This window comes from Rhinatrema bivittatum, chromosome 3 (genome assembly GCF_901001135.1).
Source record: "Rhinatrema bivittatum chromosome 3, aRhiBiv1.1, whole genome shotgun sequence".
NCBI lineage: Eukaryota > Metazoa > Chordata > Amphibia > Gymnophiona > Rhinatrematidae > Rhinatrema > Rhinatrema bivittatum.
Genome location: NC_042617.1, coordinates 162,988,211 through 163,006,837, shown reverse-complemented (window position 1 = coordinate 163,006,837; position 18,627 = coordinate 162,988,211). Strand labels below are relative to the sequence as shown.

Genomic DNA, 18,627 nt, shown 5'->3' with positions numbered 1-18,627 from the left:
AATACTCAGAAGACTCCTCATTGCCTGGAAGCGATCGCAGACGTGAGCACAGTGAGTTCTATTGTAAATAGGAATCGGTACTCGCTCCACGAGGGCCTACATTCCTATAGCTCTGAAGACTGCCTTCCGTCCAAGACATTATCACAGGTACGGAGATCATGAGTTATATTGGCAAGATTGCAGATAGGAACCGGTACTCGCTCCACGAGGGCCAATGTTCCTAGAATCCTTTACAGACTCTCTTCTACTCTAGAAGCCAATTCATATACAGCTATTGTGATTTCTTATTATAGACTGTTTATAGGAACCAATGCTCGCCTACGGCTCCTGTTCCTGAATGTACTAAAGACTCTCTGTGGCATAGAGACCATTGCAGACATCTACTATTGTGAGTGTACCATCTTGTATCCAGTATACCCTGTCTACTCACTACTTCTAGTCTCTCTCTACAGCTCAGCAACCCAGAGATTATATTCCAGTATCAGAAGGACTTCAACCCTGCCAGACACATCGACTCACTACTGCCACCACTGGTGGTTCAAGCTTTCAGCCTAATAAAGAACTATTTGTGTTTATTTCATATTCCTGCCTAGCCGGTGGATCCTTTCAGGATCTCCTCCTGGGGGCGCTGTCATCTGCCACTGGCCCAGGCATTCACCATTTCCTCTAAGTGGTCATTCCTTACACTATTGTCACTCTGTGGGAGCCAACCACTACACCGCTTACGGAAGTATTATATAGATAGCTAACTCCTCTTTCTATGGGACTTGCCAGCAGCCTATATATAACAGTTTGCTACTCTGTAGCGAAGGCATGATAGAGTGCTAGCTCAGTAGCGAAGTACAATATACTTATTGTTAGCTCCTCTCCTCAGAAGAGTATCATTGAACAGATTGCCAACTCCTCTTCCCTGGGGAGTTGATCCATAACAGATTACTACCTTCTTCCCTTACAGAAGCATCTAACAGCAGTTCACTAACAGATTGCTAACTCCGCCCTCCTGGTGGTGTAAGCACTACAGATCATGACCAATTGCTAACTCCTCCCCCTTTCAAGAGGAAAGCAGAACAGATTGCTAACTCCGCCCTCCTGGCGGGGTGAGCGATAATAGATTGCTAGCTCCTGCCCTCTGGAGGAGGAGAGCATAACAGCCCTTATGCAAAAACAAGTGGGTTTCCAAGGAAGAACAAACAGAAAACAAAGAAACAGAAGAAACATTCTGCATTCCTTGATAAGTTTATTACCTTAAGCTCATTTGCGTCAACTTGCACATAGAAGCAATTATTCTGAAAATGAACCAGGAAAATAATATATGCCAGAACAGTGTGGGTCCTGGACTAGTCTGGTTGGAGTCAAAGAAAGGAAATTATCAGCTAAGAATTATCTTTTCCTTCCTCTTTATCCAACCAGTTCAGTCCAGATGCATAGGATGTACCCAAGCTATTCCTCTATTGGGTGGGACACCGTCAAGTCTGCCCATCAAGACTTCCAAACCCAAGAAAGCACCTTTCCTGGCTCGAAGGTTGAGATGATAGTGCTTCGAAAAAGTATGCAAGAAAGACCAGGTTGCCACTCTGAAAATCTCTAAAGATGACACTTGGCTAAATTCTGCCCTCAAAGCCACCTGCACCCTAGGAGAGAACACCCTCAATTTCTTGGAAAGTGGAACTGCCTTGGATATATAAGCCTCTCCTATCACTTCCTTAATCCAACAAGCTATCGAAATCTTCAAAGCTGCTCTGCCTTTTCCAGACCCATTAAACAGAACAAAGTGATGCTCCAAAGTTCTGAAACTATTAGTGACCTGTAAATACCACAGAACTCTCCTAAAATCTAAGTAACCAAATTGGGCACACTCTTCTCTTCCTGAGTCCCTTTAAAAGGAAGGGAGACATATCTGGTTAGACTACCTTGTCTAAAAAAACCAAAAAGGGATTGCTACATTACAGAACCTGCAACTCCAAAATTTGTCTGTTGGAACAGACTGCTACCAAAACACACTGTCTTAAGAGTAAGCAGGTTAAGCAACCCCTCTCTGAAGCTCAAATGGATGACTAAACAGATATGCCAGTATCAAACTCAGATTTCAGACAGATACCAATGCTCTCACTGGAGACCAAATATGCTTCACTCCCTGAAGGAAATGAGACACAATTGGATGAGATAAGATTCTGCCATCAACCAGCCTCTGTAAAAGGCAACAGCCACTACCTGCACCTTTAGGAAGTTAAGGGCCAACCCTTATCCAACCCCCCATCCTCCTACAGGAATTCTAAGATAGATGGCACTACATCTCAAACAACTTTCAGACTCTCACATATACCAAGGATGTGGAAACTTTTTTGTACCACAAAGAGGTAATTATAACCTTCTGAGTATCCTTCTCTGACAGATGATCCTTCTCAAGGGCCAAGACATATGTCAAAGCCGAGACAGATCTGTATGAACCCTGAACAGTATGCTTCTGTCCTGAATCAATAACAGAAGATCCCGTCCAGCATTCTTGCTAGATCCACATACCAGGGATGCCTTGGCCAATTGGAAGCTACCAATGAAACTAGTCACCGATGCCCGTGAATCTTCTGCAAGACTGCCCATCAAAGGCCATGAAAGGAACATCTAAAGAAGACCATGACCTGGCCAGTATTGAATCAGGTCATCCAAACCGTATGATCCTTTTTTTGGCAGAAAAATCTTTGCATCTATGTGTTGCTACTGACTGTCTTCAAGACCATAACTGGTTATCCCCATTCGGACATAATCGTGCAGAACACCACCTGCAACAGACTCTATTCTCTGGGGTCAAGCTTTTTGTGACTGAGGAAGTCCGTATGTACATTATCCACTCCCTTAATATGAACAGCAGAGAGCCCTTTTACATGTTTCTCCACTCAGTCTAACAGCAGATCTACCTTTTCAGCCACATGCCAACAACTGATCCCCCTCAGGAAACACATATGCCACCACTGTTATCTGCTTAGCATGATTTTATTATTATAAGCAGATTATAAATATTTTAAATAAGTAAGTCATAGCATTAGCTGACAAGATCTTGATTGCCTAACCTTGAAGAATGAGAGCATACTGGAGAGCCTTCCTTATAACTCTTGTTTCTAACCGATTGATGATCCAGTTGGTTTATTTTTTATTTCAAGTGCCCTGAGCCATTAGGTCTCGACAATGAATGTTCAGGCCCCAGAGACTACTATCCAGGGTCACAGTTATCCAGACAGGAGACTCAAGATTTAAGATCCACTCTCGCTTCCAGATTATTGCATACCAGCTACCAATGCAAAACTCTCCCTGGCTTATGTCATCAGTGGGAGCCTCACTGAATACACCTGGGACTGAGGATATAATTTCGAGTTTAAGACCCTCTGCAAGGATTTCATGGGCACCATTGTCCAAGGAACTAAATCCAAGGCAGCTGACATAGAACCCAATACCTGAAGATAAATTTGCACCATGGATTTCTGAATCCACAAGAAACCATGCACCTAGTTCTGTATATTTGTCAACCAGATCTGGCCTTCCCTGGCGTCCAATGAATCCCCAGGTACTCCAAGGATTGAGAAGGTAATAAGTTGCTCTTGGAAAGTGAAAGCCCAGCCCAGTTCCTGCAATAACTTCATTATTCTGACCATCACTGATTTGCTTTCCTGGCTGACCAGTCAGATCAACCAATTATCCAGACATGAACACATCAAAATACCTTCTCTATGCAGGGCCACCACCACAATTATCACCTTGTAAAATAATCTTGAAGCTGTGGTCAATCCAAAAGAGAAAGTCTGACACTGAAAGTATCCCCCTAATACAGCAAAGCAAAAATAATTCTGAAGCCCTACTTTTATTGAGAAAAATAGATATGCCTCCATCAGATCCAACAACATTAACAATTCTCCTTGTCACACTGCTGACCTTGAGATCTCCAGCTTGAAGAGGAACACCTTCAAAACCTTGTTGACCTGCTCCAGGTCCAGAATAGGGCAAAAATAACCATCTTTTTAGGCATCCCAAAGTAAATTGAGTACCGCTCCTGACCCCCCTGAGAGGATGGGACCAGAACTACCACTCTTATATGCAGCAATTACTAATGTGTTTTTCTTTTCTCAACAGGATAGCAATGGAAAACCATAAAGTATCTGAAATAGGACAGGAAATTTCTAGAGTGTAGCCATTCTTGATGATTCCTAAGACCCACTGATCCAAAGTAATGTGGACTCATCTTCTGGTGCAGAGGCCCGGCTAGCCTTTGTATCAGATAGTGACCAGTCTACCCTACCATTTATGTCCTACCCCATAAAGATATACGCCAGATATCAGCCATACAAGGGTAACCACTTGTAAGCTTTGTCCAAACATCCAGCCTCCTAGTTCCCTTTGTGTGGCCTGCTAGGCAGACCCTGTTATATAAGCACCTGCATTTCTATTAGGACATCTAGTTATTACCGTACTTGTGGCTTGTCAGATAGACTCAGCTGCTAGTTTAATTTGAGTTGCACCATACAAAGGTCTGGGTCTGGAGATAGGCTGTATGTAGTTTAGTCAGGCGAAGCAGAGGTCTGGGTCTGGAGATAGGTTGTAGCATAGTCAAGCGAAGCAGAGTCAAAGTCAGTGTGGTCACTCTGAAGTATAAGCAGGGCAGGAACAAGGAAACAGGAACAACGAGGAACAGGAACGCAGGGAAGAGACGAATCTCTTAGTAGCAACGAGTACTCAACCAGCGAGGAGACCTGTTGCAACGGCAACGCTCTGGAGCGGAGCCTAAGCTTAAATACTATGAATAGATTGACGTCATCATCCGGGGCCATGGCTAGGTTCCCGCCGCGGTCCCTACTTAAGGATCAGTGATGCGCGTGCACCTAGGAAGGGGCATGGCGCGGCGTGGGTAGTGGCATCTATGTTGAATTTGGTGCTGTGGGCTTTTGCCCACATGGGCCCTCTACAAGTGGAGTTGCTGTTGCACTGGAATCAGAGGTCAAAGGAGTTTCATTGGCCTTTACCACTGCAGGATACTTCCAGGTTCAGTCTCTCATGGTGGCTGTATCAGCCCAATTTGAAGAAAAGGATGGGCCTGGAGGTTCTGGATTGAGTTATAGGGATCACGGATGCCAACCTCAAGGGTTGAGGGGCAATCTGTCAAGAACAGATGGCACAAGGACTGTGGTCGCCGGTGGAAGCATCCTGGTCTGTCAATAACTTGGAAATGAGAGCAGTGCGCAGGGCATGGGTGGAATTCCTTCAACAAGTCTGAGGTCAAATGGTCAGAGTGTTTTCCATTGATGTGACAATGGTGGCTTATATTAATTGGCAACGGGGAACGAAGAGTCGCACAGTTGCCCAAGAGCCCAGGACCTTTTTTGCATGGGCGGAGCAACATTTGCAGGGGATAGCCGCATCACATGTTGAGGGAGTGGACAATATGCAAGTGTACTATCTCAACAGGCAACAGTTGGACCTTCGGCCTTATCCTGTTTCATTGGGGTAGTCCCTATCAGAACTGATGGCATCAAAGAGCAACGTTAAGACAGCAAGTTTCTTCAGCTGCAGACGATAGGTCGTAGCCAAGGGCATAAACACTCGGGTTCTTCCATGGCAGACAAGGATCCTGCTGTACGTGTTCCCTCTGTGACCGTTAATAGGTCAAGTATTTAGGCGCATTGAGAGGTATCTGGGCCAGGTGGTGCCAGAAAGGCTATATCGTCCGTGGTTTGCGGATCTGGTTCAGCGAGCAATTGACAGATTCCTGAGATAGGCTCAGTCGCAGGGGCTAAGGCAAGGTCCTTTTTCTCGGATTGGGTGAATCACTTTTGTCTCATGACTTGACTTTTGAGTTCATGTGCTTGCGACAAAAAGGATACTGTGAGCCCATTCCTTGTGGGTTCAGGTGACAGCCTTGAAGAGTCTCAGAGGTATATTCCAGGGCCTCAGATGCAAATGTTGTGAGTTTTTTGAAGGTGGTCAAGCATCTGCGGCCGCTGGTGCATAGACTGGGTCCAGAGTGGAGTTTAACATTGGTCTTGTGGGTGCTCTGTTTTGAGCCGTTGAGGAAGGCATCATTAAAGGACCTCGCGCTGAAGGTGGTATTTTTGGTGGTGATTTGTTCGCCAAGATCCTTCTGAGCTGCAGACTTTGTCCTGTAGGGAACCATTTCTGAAGTTTTCGGATGAGGAGGTGTCTTTGCGCACAGTACGCTCATTCCTATCTAAGTTGGTATCTTTGTTTCATCTGAATCAGACTGTGGAGCTCCTACCTTCCTGAATGGGTCTGCTGAGTCGCCGGAGGCAAACGTCACAGACAGTTTTCGGCGGTCGGATCATTTGTTGGTATCATTTGGAGGTGCCAGAAATGAATGCAAGGCCTCCAAAGGCACAATAATGCATTGGCTGAAGGAAACTATTGTTTCGGCCTACCTTTGTAAGGGGAGAATTCCAGAGGGGTTGCGTGTGCACTGTGCTAGACTGCAGGCAGCGTTGTAGGCCGAGTGTCAGTGTTGCCACAGGAGATTTGTAAAGCAGTGACGTGGTCATCTCTTTACACTTTATCTTGCCATTACTGTTTAGATGTTCAGGCTCCAGGAGAGCTGACTTTTGGCGAAAGTGTTTTGAGAGGGGGTCTTTCGCGGGTCCGCCCAGTGTAGTGGTGCTTTGGTACATCCCACTTGTCTGGACTGATCTGGAGTATGAGCAAGAAAGGAAAATTGGTTCTTACCTGCTAATTTTCATTCCTGAAGTACCACAGATCAGTCCAGAGACCCAGTCCATTAATGTTCTCAAGACCGTTACAGCAAATCCGTGTTCTGGCATGCTTACTGGGAAGAATTGTCAGAATGTATATATACAGAACCTAAAGAAGTTTGCCAGGTTGTGGTTAGCCCCTTGGGTTGACTTGTGGTATTTGTTTGGGAGGCTCCAACTTTTGGGTTTGGCGTTCGTTCTCATTTAGGGGGGCTGTTGAGGAGTTGTTACTCTACAGTTGGCTTGGGTGCAGGTCAATGCTGAGGGACTGCAGGTGGCGCACTCGGTTATGTAGCAGTGCCTCAAAGCTTTTGGCTCTCTGCCTCCATCTGTTGGTAGGGATGCAAAACCAACTTGTCTGGATTGTATACATTGCAGAGTTCACTCTCATAGCCATATAGAATTAGTTGAATGAGGCTATTAAATAATTTTAATACTAGTTTTACTAGAAGTGTGAAACTAGCCATTTTTTTTAAATTATGCAGAAGACCAGTTGGACTTTCTTATTAAGACTTTTTTTTTATAGCCAGTTTTTAAGCAGGGGGCCATGCTATGGAGGTGAGTTTGATATGAGGAAATGTCATTTTGGCTCCCTCTCCTCAAATTCTTCTGTGTAGAGATGCTACAGATTTTCTGTGACCTTAAGCATTAGCACAAGAAGGATGGGGGGGGGGGGGGGGGGCGGGCTGGAGATGTACACATATGCATTGGCCCCTAGGTGCCGGAGACCCTCAATATGCCACTGCCTGATACAGGTCCCTTTGCTAAAACATGTCAGGTATTTTGATTGGATTTCCTGATTTGCTTCTGTGGTCGACACACATTCTTGGACATACAGAATGTACTTTTATATCTTCCTGCATAGCGTTAAAGTCTGTGTGTGTATGTTGTACACACAGATTTTACCAAGGATATTGAATGCAAACTTATGCGCTTTGAAAATGTGCGCATAAGTGTCCAAGTACATGCACAGATTAACTGGTGTGAAATTACACCTACTTTTGGAGGGCATAACTTACACATTTAGGGTTTGATTTTATAAAGCATTTATACACTTAAAATGGGGTTTTCAGAATCCCTGTATCCCTAGGAGCCTCTAGTGCCACTGTGATTACACTCAAGATGGCCGTTGTTCTCGCACTCACGATAAAAGTATCTGCGGCGGCTTCCGACGACCTCGTAGGCCTTTTACATGCCGAAATGGAGTCTGCATTCTTCCACAGAGAAATGGAGCCTGAATCGGCTGAGCTGCCTTCTGCCCCAGAGACACAGCACGTGCACAAATATGCGCAGATGAGAGAAGCATGCATATCCCTGCAGGATCCTTGGCTGGCGCCATATGCGCCCCACATGTGCTGCCTCCTTATCGCTTGCTGTGGCGATCTAGTCTACATCAGGACCCCTAACTCTGGTGTGATTACCGATCACTTACCGAGTCAGCCGAAGTCGAGAAACCCTCTCCAAGCCACCGTGTAAAATGATCAGGTTGTTTCTTTTTTTTGTTCTTTGTAATAAAGACAAAAGTACTTTCCTGAATGCTGCAGAGTGGCTACTGAATCCAGAGGGCTCTCTGGGAAATCGAGGGAACTGGACCACCAGCTAATCGAAACCCCCTCAGTGTCAGGGACTAGCCAGCACCAAGTGTCACTAACCCCCTGCTCGTTCACCTCAGTCAGAGAGGATGGCCCCTAGGAAGGAGTTCCTGAAAGAAAACTATTTTCCTCCTCTTTTTTTTTTTTTTTTTTGAAACTCCAGACTGCAGGTTTTACATCTCTGCCATCTGCTGGAGACAGAGAAACTGAGGTGGTACTACTCAAGGTGAAGTAGCAATGTCGGTAAAGCTTTTCTTCTCTGTCTCAGTCTGCTGGCAGGGAGTCAAAACCCAGGAGTCTGGAGTGATCTGGGTTATGTACAGAAATGGGTTTTATATGTGTAAATGCACTTTAACCATGTAAGTGCACTTTTGAAAATTGCTACAATATATGACATTGAATTATCCATAGGATATTTATGTGTCAGTGCACTTTATGCCCGTAAATGGCTTTTTAAAATTGCTGTGATAGTACGTTACATTTATGTCTGTAACTCCTTGTAAAATTATCTCCATACGTTTGAAAATAAAAAAAGAATACATTTAAATTATAACTCTAGGGCCATCCCCTTACCCAAGATAGTTTCCTGTAGTTTTCGTAAAATTATGGATGTAACAGAGTTATACACCTACTTTTATGCAAACGCAGGCCTGGGTTATTTTATAACAGCCATATATGCACATAAAACCATGTTTTATGCAAGTAAATGGCTTTGAAAATTCAGCCCACTCAGATCAATTTTGAAAGCCATTTACTCAGGTAAATTGATCCTGGCTGAAAAGTGCTCCTGTGTGCCCAGCTAAAGTGCACACAGATTTCTAAAGTGTATGCATTTTTAACTGGGTTAAAGCAAGCATTCCCAAAGGTGTGTTTAGATTGCGGAGAAGAAAACAGTACGTGATCATGGGATTTTAGAAAACATACACATTCCTTTTACATATGCTTACCGTGTCCTTAAGTTTCGTTAAAATGTAATGATATACACCTTTACCACCCCTCCCAGAAACAGAGTTTATATCATTTTACTGACCCACTGTCTTATCATTGAAAATCTTGGGAAATCCCCGGTTGGGATATTTTCCTCTTAGCTGCCAAACATCGAAGAAAGGTTTCCAGTCAATGTAATTCCTCAGGCGGTCAAGGTCGTAATCCTCAAAGACACGAGTACCGATAAATTTAGGTGCAACTGCAAGACAGGAGAAAGCATGGTTTTTAGAGTAAAAGAGGATAGCAAACAAGAATTCGTGACTGCGATATGAAACGTATCATTGTCAAATCTTAAAAATATCTCCTTCAAGTTTTGAAGATACCAGCGGATTCTGTTTCACCAACACTAAGGGTTTCTTCTTACATCCCTTTGAAGAAACAACTGAGAATAAGTGAAGAAAGGCAGGTAGTTAACACTGCATCTAATGACAGCCTGGAATTAACTCTGCTGCTGGAGACATCCTCAGAGCAGATGGTTACTTTTATACTGGAACCCGACAGGGACTGGGTGTTAAAACTTTCACTAAGAAATAAAGATGAACTTTTTCTGGGGGGTAAGATTAGAGCATTTCTCGATGTTTCCAAATCTATCCAGGGGGAAGAAAAACTTTTTCTGGCTTTTTTGTCCATGTAAATGCTGGGTGACGTCCCGGGCACACCGGTACTTCCTTCATTTCCCAGCAATTGATAACTTTTGTGCTAGATAGGCAGATCGGTAGAGTGGCAACTCCTTTTGCTTTATTACCCTGAAATTTGTACCAAAATGAGAAAGAGATTAGGGTTTTTAAATCTATCTTATTTGACTGCTAATATGTAATGTGTTCCTGCCAAACGGAGTTGTGCTGCTTTTTTTTCTTTCTGCTTTGACTATTTTTTGTCTTGGATCTCTCACTGCTGAGGGCTTGGTCTAACATGGTTACATGGGGAGTATTCTTTGCTTTTGCTATGTTTAGAATTGATGTATTACTAACTTCTTCTTTATACTACTTATGTGGTACTTGATCTGTAAAGCAATATTTAAAAAAAAAAAAAAAATCCCTCTCTTTTTATCTCACATGATCCAGTTCTTCAGCTTCATCCCCTCAAAAAGAGTGATTATAGTTTGGGAATCTCCATAACATCCTCTGAAACAAAGACTGCTGCAAGAATTCATTTACTTTCTCGGTTATGGGCTTATTTTCCTTGAGCATACCCTTTCACACCAAGACCATCCAATAGCCCAACTGATGCTGGCTCCTTTTCTGTTTCAAATGTAGTACATATAATGAATTAGGAGGTATCTCTGCTCTTGTCAGAGGGCTACAACTTGGAACGCAGAATATTTCAGTTTTGCATTGTTGACCTAAAAATTCTAGAACCCTTAGAAGGTTCTGATGCTGACAATACTAGACATGCATCTTACTGTTGTACATATACACAGAGAATCAATAGAGTAGGTAAGTGCTGAGGCTCCAGTAACATATGTTTTAGCAGGAAGGCTGATATAATGCCTTCTCCTGTACATCCCTAAATTGCTACTATTCATACCGGGAACATCCGCTTAGTACCACCTCCTTTATCTGGGATTTTGTATATTTTAATATGTATTTTATATTTGTTGATATTTATTATGTTTTTTTAGATTTATTTATTATTTTTAATCACTTTGAGCTTTTAAAGGAAAACATCTCATACACAAAAAGCTGACAGAGTGAATGTTTTGTTCTAACGTGACTGATAAGCCTTAGCTGCTTCTGCAGTCTGACTTCCCTCATAAAGGCTCAGTCAAATGCTTTTTTTTTTTTTTTTCCTACGAGCTATTCTTGAAACTGCCTTTTCTTTGGTAGTTTTGTATTTTTTAAAGTTACTTACTGTATATAACCTTCTTGCCTTTTGTACAGTAAACATATAGGGGAGTTCAATGTAAATTTACTCAAAGCAAATCACAGTTCCGTTTCCAGAAAATAAGCCAAACTCAGACTACCCCCTACTGACAGTGGGCATGAATGTTCAAATATGACCAAAAAACCCCCCCATAAAACCCAAAAAACTAGAACACACAAAACAAATCACAATAAAAAAACCCAGAAATAATATTTGCTTCTGAAAACTAACCTGGAGCTGGACAGGACAGCCAGTCAATATGGAAACCTTTTTTCCTGGCTTGATCTAGTTTCAGATACTTCCGTTCCTATTCAGGAAAATAGCAGTGTTTATTATTAGGAAACAATATCATGATATGCTACACATACAGCCTACTTTTATTAGAGACCCAGGTTAGGGATGTAGAAGTGCTAAAAAGGATCTCCTTTCAGAACTACACATGAAATAGAAATGCTGTTAAAACCAAACAGAAATAACTGAAAATAACTCTAAACAGAGTACTAGACAAATCAAAGTGGCATAAACAGAATTACTTAAAATACAGATGCAGAAAGAAGAAACTAGAGGAGATAGGGGGTTGTCTAGGAAAGCAGAGTTGATTACCTGTAACAGGTTTTCTCAGAGGACAGCAGGATATCACACGCATATGGTATCATCACATGGAGCCCGGCACAGGAGATTGACTTCAAAGCTTCTAGAGAAGAAACTAGAGAAGCTTTGAGCATGCCCACTGGGCATGTGCAGAACTGGTCACACCTCTGCTTCCATGCAGGGTCCCTCAGTCTGATAAAGCTAAAGACTTGGCAAACCAACTCCAATGAAGAGGTGGGAAAGGGTTCTTTAAGGAGTGACATCATGCTGTCCTCAGAGAACACCTGTTACAGGAAAGCAACTCTGCCTTCTCCAAGGACAAGCAGGATAGCAATTTTCACATGTGGGGAATCCCTAGCTACAGATGGCCACAAATGAAAAAAGGGGAAAATAACCAATGGTTAAGAACAGTTTTGGTGGCAATAGGCCATTTTACTTTTTTCTTTTTATACATATAGGGCAGCTTGGAACCAAAATATTGGGCCCTATGAGGGATGGAATTGGGTTCTACTCTTTGAAGAGACTCCACAGGACAGACTAGCCCAACCTACTGTCATGTCAGGAGTCCCTGTCCAAGCAATAGTGTGATGTGAATCTGTGGCAAGAACTCCACATCACAGCCTTGCAGATCTCCTCCATGAAGGCTGATTTTAGGTGGGCTGTGGATACTGCCATGACTAACATCATGAGCCCTACCATGGCCCACCAGATACAAAAATTGCCTGGGCATAACAGAAGAGATGCAATCTGCTAGCCAATTAGAAAGGGTGCACTTGGCAACAGCAATCCCAGGTTTGTTGATGTCAAAGGAAACAAAAAGTTGTATGGACTTTCAATCCATTCCAGATAGAAGACTAAGGCTCTCTTGCAATGTCCGTCCCCCTTTGTAGACATGTGCCTAGGAAAACAATGTCACAAGGACAATTGACTGTTCAAGGTGAAAGATTGGCACAACCTTAGGACGCATGAACAGTACCAGCCTATTGTTGAAAAAATTAGTGTAAGGTGGACAAGTCACTAGAGTCTGGAGCTCACTGATCCTTGCCAAAAATATGACCTTCCAGTTCATGTACTTTAGCGCACAAGAGTCCAAGGGAGCTGGGTCCCATTTCACTGCGGGAAGACTTGATGGTGTAAGGTAGCACAGTTAAAAGCCAGTACATATATATATATATATATATATATATATATATATGTAAGTATCTTAAGTTTCTGGCTATTTTTCTGCTCTGTGAGATAAGGAAGGAGGAAAAACCAGTTTTCTTAAGACAGATGGTGGGTTAGATAGCAATCATAAGCTGAACTGTTAATTAGCCAAAGGCTGTATGTCAGTGGTCATCAACTCATCAGAGATGGACGTTTGAAATTGCAAAGACTGGAAAAAAAAAAAAAACCCAAACCACCAGTTGGTCTTACAAAGAGCTGAATGTGCGACTTTAGTAAGTGAACTGTGTTAAATCTTGGACATTGGAAATACCAGCTATTAGATGGCAAGTAAACTTTGCGGAATTGGTAAAACATTTTCAGTTTCTTTCATGTTGGTTGGTATGATGTCACAGAAAGAGTTCCGCTGATTAATTTGGAAAAATATAAGCAACTAGGAGACAGTTGCTGATAGAATTCATTCTTGACAGAACTCGCTCTTGAAGAACTTTTTACTTTTTTTTTTTTTTACTTACACACAACCAGCCGTGCATAACTGCAGTAACAAGTTACTGTGATACCAGTTCAATACATCCAGCTGGAAGAGAGATTCACAGCACTAGTAACAAGATTAACAGCGATGTACACACAAATGCTGCAGCATCCAGAATAGCTGCCTCACCATCATCGGAAGCAGAGAGAGAGACCTGCATGAGAGAACTTCAGGGCATCTGGGAAGAGATGCTCAGTTTCCAGCTTGTGAGTGAGAAATTTCCATGAAGGGTGGGATTTGTAAATGTTATTTTATTTTAAAACAGAGCTGATTACACATTTAAAAGACAGTCACAAGTTTAAGGAACAGGCTACCAAAAACTACCTTATATTTTCAAGGATATGTTTGATTTAGATTGAGAGTTGCTCAGATTACAGTATGGTGAATTGTTATTGGGCAGTGACAGGTTTAAATCAGACTGGTGTAGCTGAAAATGTTATAAAGATGTGTGATTATATATCTTGTCTGCTATTATGAAATATATTTTGTTTATTGTCAGGAAGCTTTATTAACACATCTGAGTGACAAATATTTTCTGCTTAACAGTGTGGTTTACTTTTGTTATATTTGGTGTGGGGTGGGGCCTTGAGATAAACAAGGTTGAGTTTATCAGGGTAGTCTCACATCAACTTAGTGGAAGAGATTTGGGGGGTGGATTTAAGACAATTCACCAGAGTTTATCCCAAGTAGTTTACAATGGGAAGAATTCAGTTGAAGCAAGCCCCACATGAAACAGTTTGTATGGAGATGAATTTATCTTCTACATGGGGGTGATTAGTGCCATTTTCACTATGATGAATCCTGGGTTGGTTTTCAAATCAGACTCAGAAGTGTAGAAGACATTTTTGTATGGTACGGGATAAAGCAAACCTCCTCCAATTTAAAATATAGAATTTCTTTGTAGAATCCTTCCTGGAAGCCAGAAGAATACTTGAACTGATTCAGGGGTTGCAGGCTATCCTTTCAACATTCAGGCTGTGAGAGCCAAGGACCTGATATTGATGTGTTGTAGCAGCCCCTGTTCCTGAATGATGAGTGTTGAGGAATTCCCCAACGTGACTGGATCCCTGATGAACATCTCCAGTAGGAGTTGAAACCAAATCTGTCTCTTCCAATAAGAAGCTATTTTTTTTATTTATTTAGTACTTTTATATACCGACATTCATGATACAAATCATATCAAATCGGTTTACATGGAACATAGGGTTTGAAAACATTAACCGTAACATAGAAGAAGAGGCAAAAGTTACAATAAAACAGGGTGAAATGGAACTGGGAGAAGAAGAAGCTGTAGTAGATAGATAACTCGGTGACTATAGCAGACTATTTACAATGTTTGAGATGGCATGCTTTGCTCAGTTACATCATATATATATCACTATATACATCTATCAACATCTTATACCAGTCAAGACTACTGTCAAAAGTACAAGAAACGTAGGAAAATAAAGGCGGATGCAGGGGTAGGCGGGCTAGAGAGGAGCTACGCTGAGAGCGGGGGAGGGTATGAGCCAGTGCATGAGAGGATGGTTCGAGGAAAGCGGTTTATGGAAAGTACTGTTCAAGGGAGGCAGTCTATGTTTGGTTTGCGTCAGGGTAGGCCTGTTTGAAGAGCCATGTCTTGACTTGTCTTAAAGTTGTGTGTGGATGGTTCTAGGCGGAGACATGTAGGGAGGGAATTCCAGAGGGAGGTACCAGCGATGGAGAAGGCCCGTTCCCAGGTGAGTGATAGGTGCGCAGATTTGAGAGATGAGGTGTGAAGGGTGCCTGCAAGGGCGGTTCTGGTGGGGCGGTCAGAGGAGCGGAAACGTGGCATTTCATCTAGCCAGGTGTGATTGTATTTGTATAATGAACTGTGAAGGATGGTGAGAGTTTTGTATTGTAAGCGGAAGGAGACGGGCAGCCAGTGCAGGTCCTTTAAAACAGCCTGAAGAGCTGTGATGATCCTTTTAAACTTAGAACAGCCTGAAGAGCTATGAGGATCATAGCTCTTCAGGCTGTTCTAAGTTTCAGCAAAATTTTCGCAACCAGAGGAACTGGAGGATACTCATACAGAAGGCCTTGCTCCCAGTCTTCGAAATGTCAAACTGCCTGTTTCTTGGCTCTGATGCTTCCATCATTTGGGCTGATTCCTAGGGCTACCCTTTTTCCATTTTCTGTTCCACTATATTCATATATTTTTATTTTATATTTTCATTTTTTAGGGGGCAGGAGGAGGGATTCACAAACATGCACATACCCCTATTCCTTTTTTTTTACTTTATTTTTATTTCAATTTAACAATAATTCAAAGAACATAAGATCATAAGAAAATGCCATACTGGTTCAGACCAAGGGTCCATCAAGCCCAGCATCCTGCTTCCAACAGTGGCCAATCCAAGCCACAAGAACCTGGCAAGTACCCAAAAACTAAGTCTATTCCATGTTACCATTGTTAATGGCAGTGGCTATTCTCTAAGTGAACTTAATAGCAGGTAATGGACTTCTCCTCCAAGAACTTATCCAATCCTTTTTTAAACACAGCTATACTAACTGCACTAACCACATCCTCTGGCAACAAATTCCAGAGTTTAATTGTGCGTTGAGTAAAAAAGAACTTTCTCCGATTAGTTTTAAATGTGCCCCATGCTAACTTCATGGAGTGCCCCCTAGTCTTTCTACTATCCGAAAGAGTAAATAACCGATTCACATCTACCCGTTCTAGACCTCTCATGATTTTAAACACCTCTATCATATCCCCCCTCAGTCGTCTCTTCTCCAAGCTGAAAAGTCCTAACCTCTTTAGTCTTTCCTCATAGGGGAGTTGTTCCATTCCCCTTATTTTGGTAGCCCTTCTCTGTACCTTCTCCATCGCAATTATATCTTTTTTGAGATGCGGCGACCAGAATTGTACACAGTATTCAAGGTGCGGTCTCACCATGGAGCGATACAGAGGCATTATGACATTTTCCGTTTTATTCACCATTCCCTTTCTAATAATTCCCAACATTCTGTTTGCTTTTTTGACTGCTGCAGCACACTGAACCGACGATTTCAATGTGTTATCCACTATGACACCTAGATCTCTTTCTTGGGTTGTAGCACCTAATATGGAACCCAACATTGTATAATTATAGCATGGGTTATTTTTCCCTATATGCATCACCTTGCACTTATCCACAATAAATTTCATCTGCCATTTGGATGCCCAATTTTCCAGTCTCACAAGGTCTTCCTGCAATTTATCACAATCTGCTTGTGATTTAACTACTCTGAACAATTTTGTGTCATCTGCAAATTTGATTATTTATTTATTTATTTATTTATTTTTGGTTTTTATATACCGGAAGTTCCTGTATACAATACATATCACTCCGGTTCACATTTAACAGAAAGAACTATCGCCGGGGAGGCGGTTTACATGGAACATATCGAATATAATGAATGGATAATAGTCAAAAAATCTATTATGAAACAACTAAGATCAACTTAGAAAACAACTTGAAAACAACTTGAAACATATAACTGAAGCAATATGAACATTACAATAATGCTGTGAGACAAGGCTGGAAGTTTGTTTTTCTTGCTTTTAGCTCTCTGGGAAAGCTTGATGGAAAAGCCAAGTCTTGAGTTTCACTTTGAAAGTAGTATGGCATGGTTCAAGGCGGAGGTCCGGTGGTAGTGAGTTCCAGAGAGACGGGCCTGCTGTGGAAAGAGCGCGTTTCCTAAGGGTAGATTTTGCAGGTTGGGTGATCATTCTATTCTGGTATGCCCTTCTGGTTGGTTTGTTAGAAGAGTGTAGTTGAAGCTGGAAAGTTAAGTTGAGTGGGGAGATGTTATGTAATGCCTTGTGAATCATCGTGCAAGTCTTGAATTGAATCCTATATTTGATGGGAAGCCAGTGGAGATGCTGGAGGATTGGGGTGATATGGTCCCTTTTATCTCACGCGTCGTATTTCTTTCCAGATCATTTATAAATATATTGAAAAGTAAGGGTCCCAATACAGATCCCTGAGGCACTCCACTGTCCACTCCCTTCCACTGAGAAAATTGTCCATTTAATCCTACTCTCTGTTTCCTGTCTTTTAGCCAGTTTGCAATCCACGAAAGGACATCGCCACCTATCCCATGACTTTTTACTTTTCCTAGAAGCCTCTCATGAGGAACTTTGTCAAATGCCTTCTGAAAATCCAAGTATACTATACCTACCGGTTCACCTTTATCCACATGTTTATTAACTCCTTCAAAAAAGTGAAGCAGATTTGTGAGGCAAGACTTGCCCTGGGTAAAGCATTGCTGACTTTGTTCCATTAAACCATGTCTTTCTATATGTTCTGTGATTTTGATGTTTAGAACACTTTCCACTATTTTTCCTGGCACTGAAGTCAGGCTAACCAGTCTGTAGTTTCCCGGATCGCTCCTGGAGCCCTTTTTAAATATTGGGGTTACATTTGCTATCCTCCAGTCTTCAGGTACAATGGATGATTTTAATGATAAGTTACAAATTTTTACTAATAGGTCTGAAATTTCATTTTTTAGTTCCTTCAGAACTCTGGGGTGTATACCATCCGGTCCGGGTGATTTACTACTCTTCAGTTTGTCAATCAGGCCTACCACATCTTCTAGGTTCACCGTAATTTGATTCAGTCCATCTGAATCATTACCCATGAAAACCTTCTCCATTACGGGTACCTCCCCAACATCCTCTTCAGTAAACACCGAAGCAAAGAAATCATTTAATCTTTCCGCGATGGCCATATCTTCTCTAAGTGCCCCTTTAACCCCTCGATCATCTAACGGTCCAACTGACTCCCTCACAGGCTTTCTGCTTCGGATATATTTTAAAAAGTTTTTACTGTGAGTTTTTGCCTCTACAGCCAACTTCTTTTCAAATTCTCTCTTAGCCTGTCTTATCAATGTCTTACATTTAACTTGCCAATGTTTATGCTTTATCCTATTTTCTTCTGTTGGATCCTTCTTTCAATTTTTGAATGAAGATCTTTTGGCTAAAATAGCTTCTTTCACCTCCCCTTTTAACCATGCCGGTAATCGTTTTGCCTTCTTTCCACCTTTCTTAATGTGTGGAATACATCTGGACTGTGCTTCTAGAATGGTATTTTTTTAACAATGACCACGCCTCTTGGACATTTTTTACTTTTGTAGCTGCTCCTTTCAGTTT

At 42.1% G+C, this 18,627-nt stretch overlaps 1 protein-coding gene across 3 annotated transcripts in view; it reads right to left on the bottom strand.

Annotated features, from left to right (window-relative positions):
* The window catches only part of MTR (5-methyltetrahydrofolate-homocysteine methyltransferase), a 357,506-nt gene that overhangs the window by 74,499 nt on the left and 264,380 nt on the right, over positions 1-18,627 (bottom strand). For all 3 annotated transcript variants that reach the window (XM_029593902.1, XM_029593903.1, XM_029593904.1), the window contains 2 exons: positions 11,414-11,489; positions 9,363-9,518 (listed from right to left, as the gene is read on the bottom strand). In XM_029593902.1, the coding sequence (XP_029449762.1) occupies positions 9,363-9,518; positions 11,414-11,489 (232 nt within the window). The remainder of the gene's footprint in view (positions 1-9,362; positions 9,519-11,413; positions 11,490-18,627) is intronic.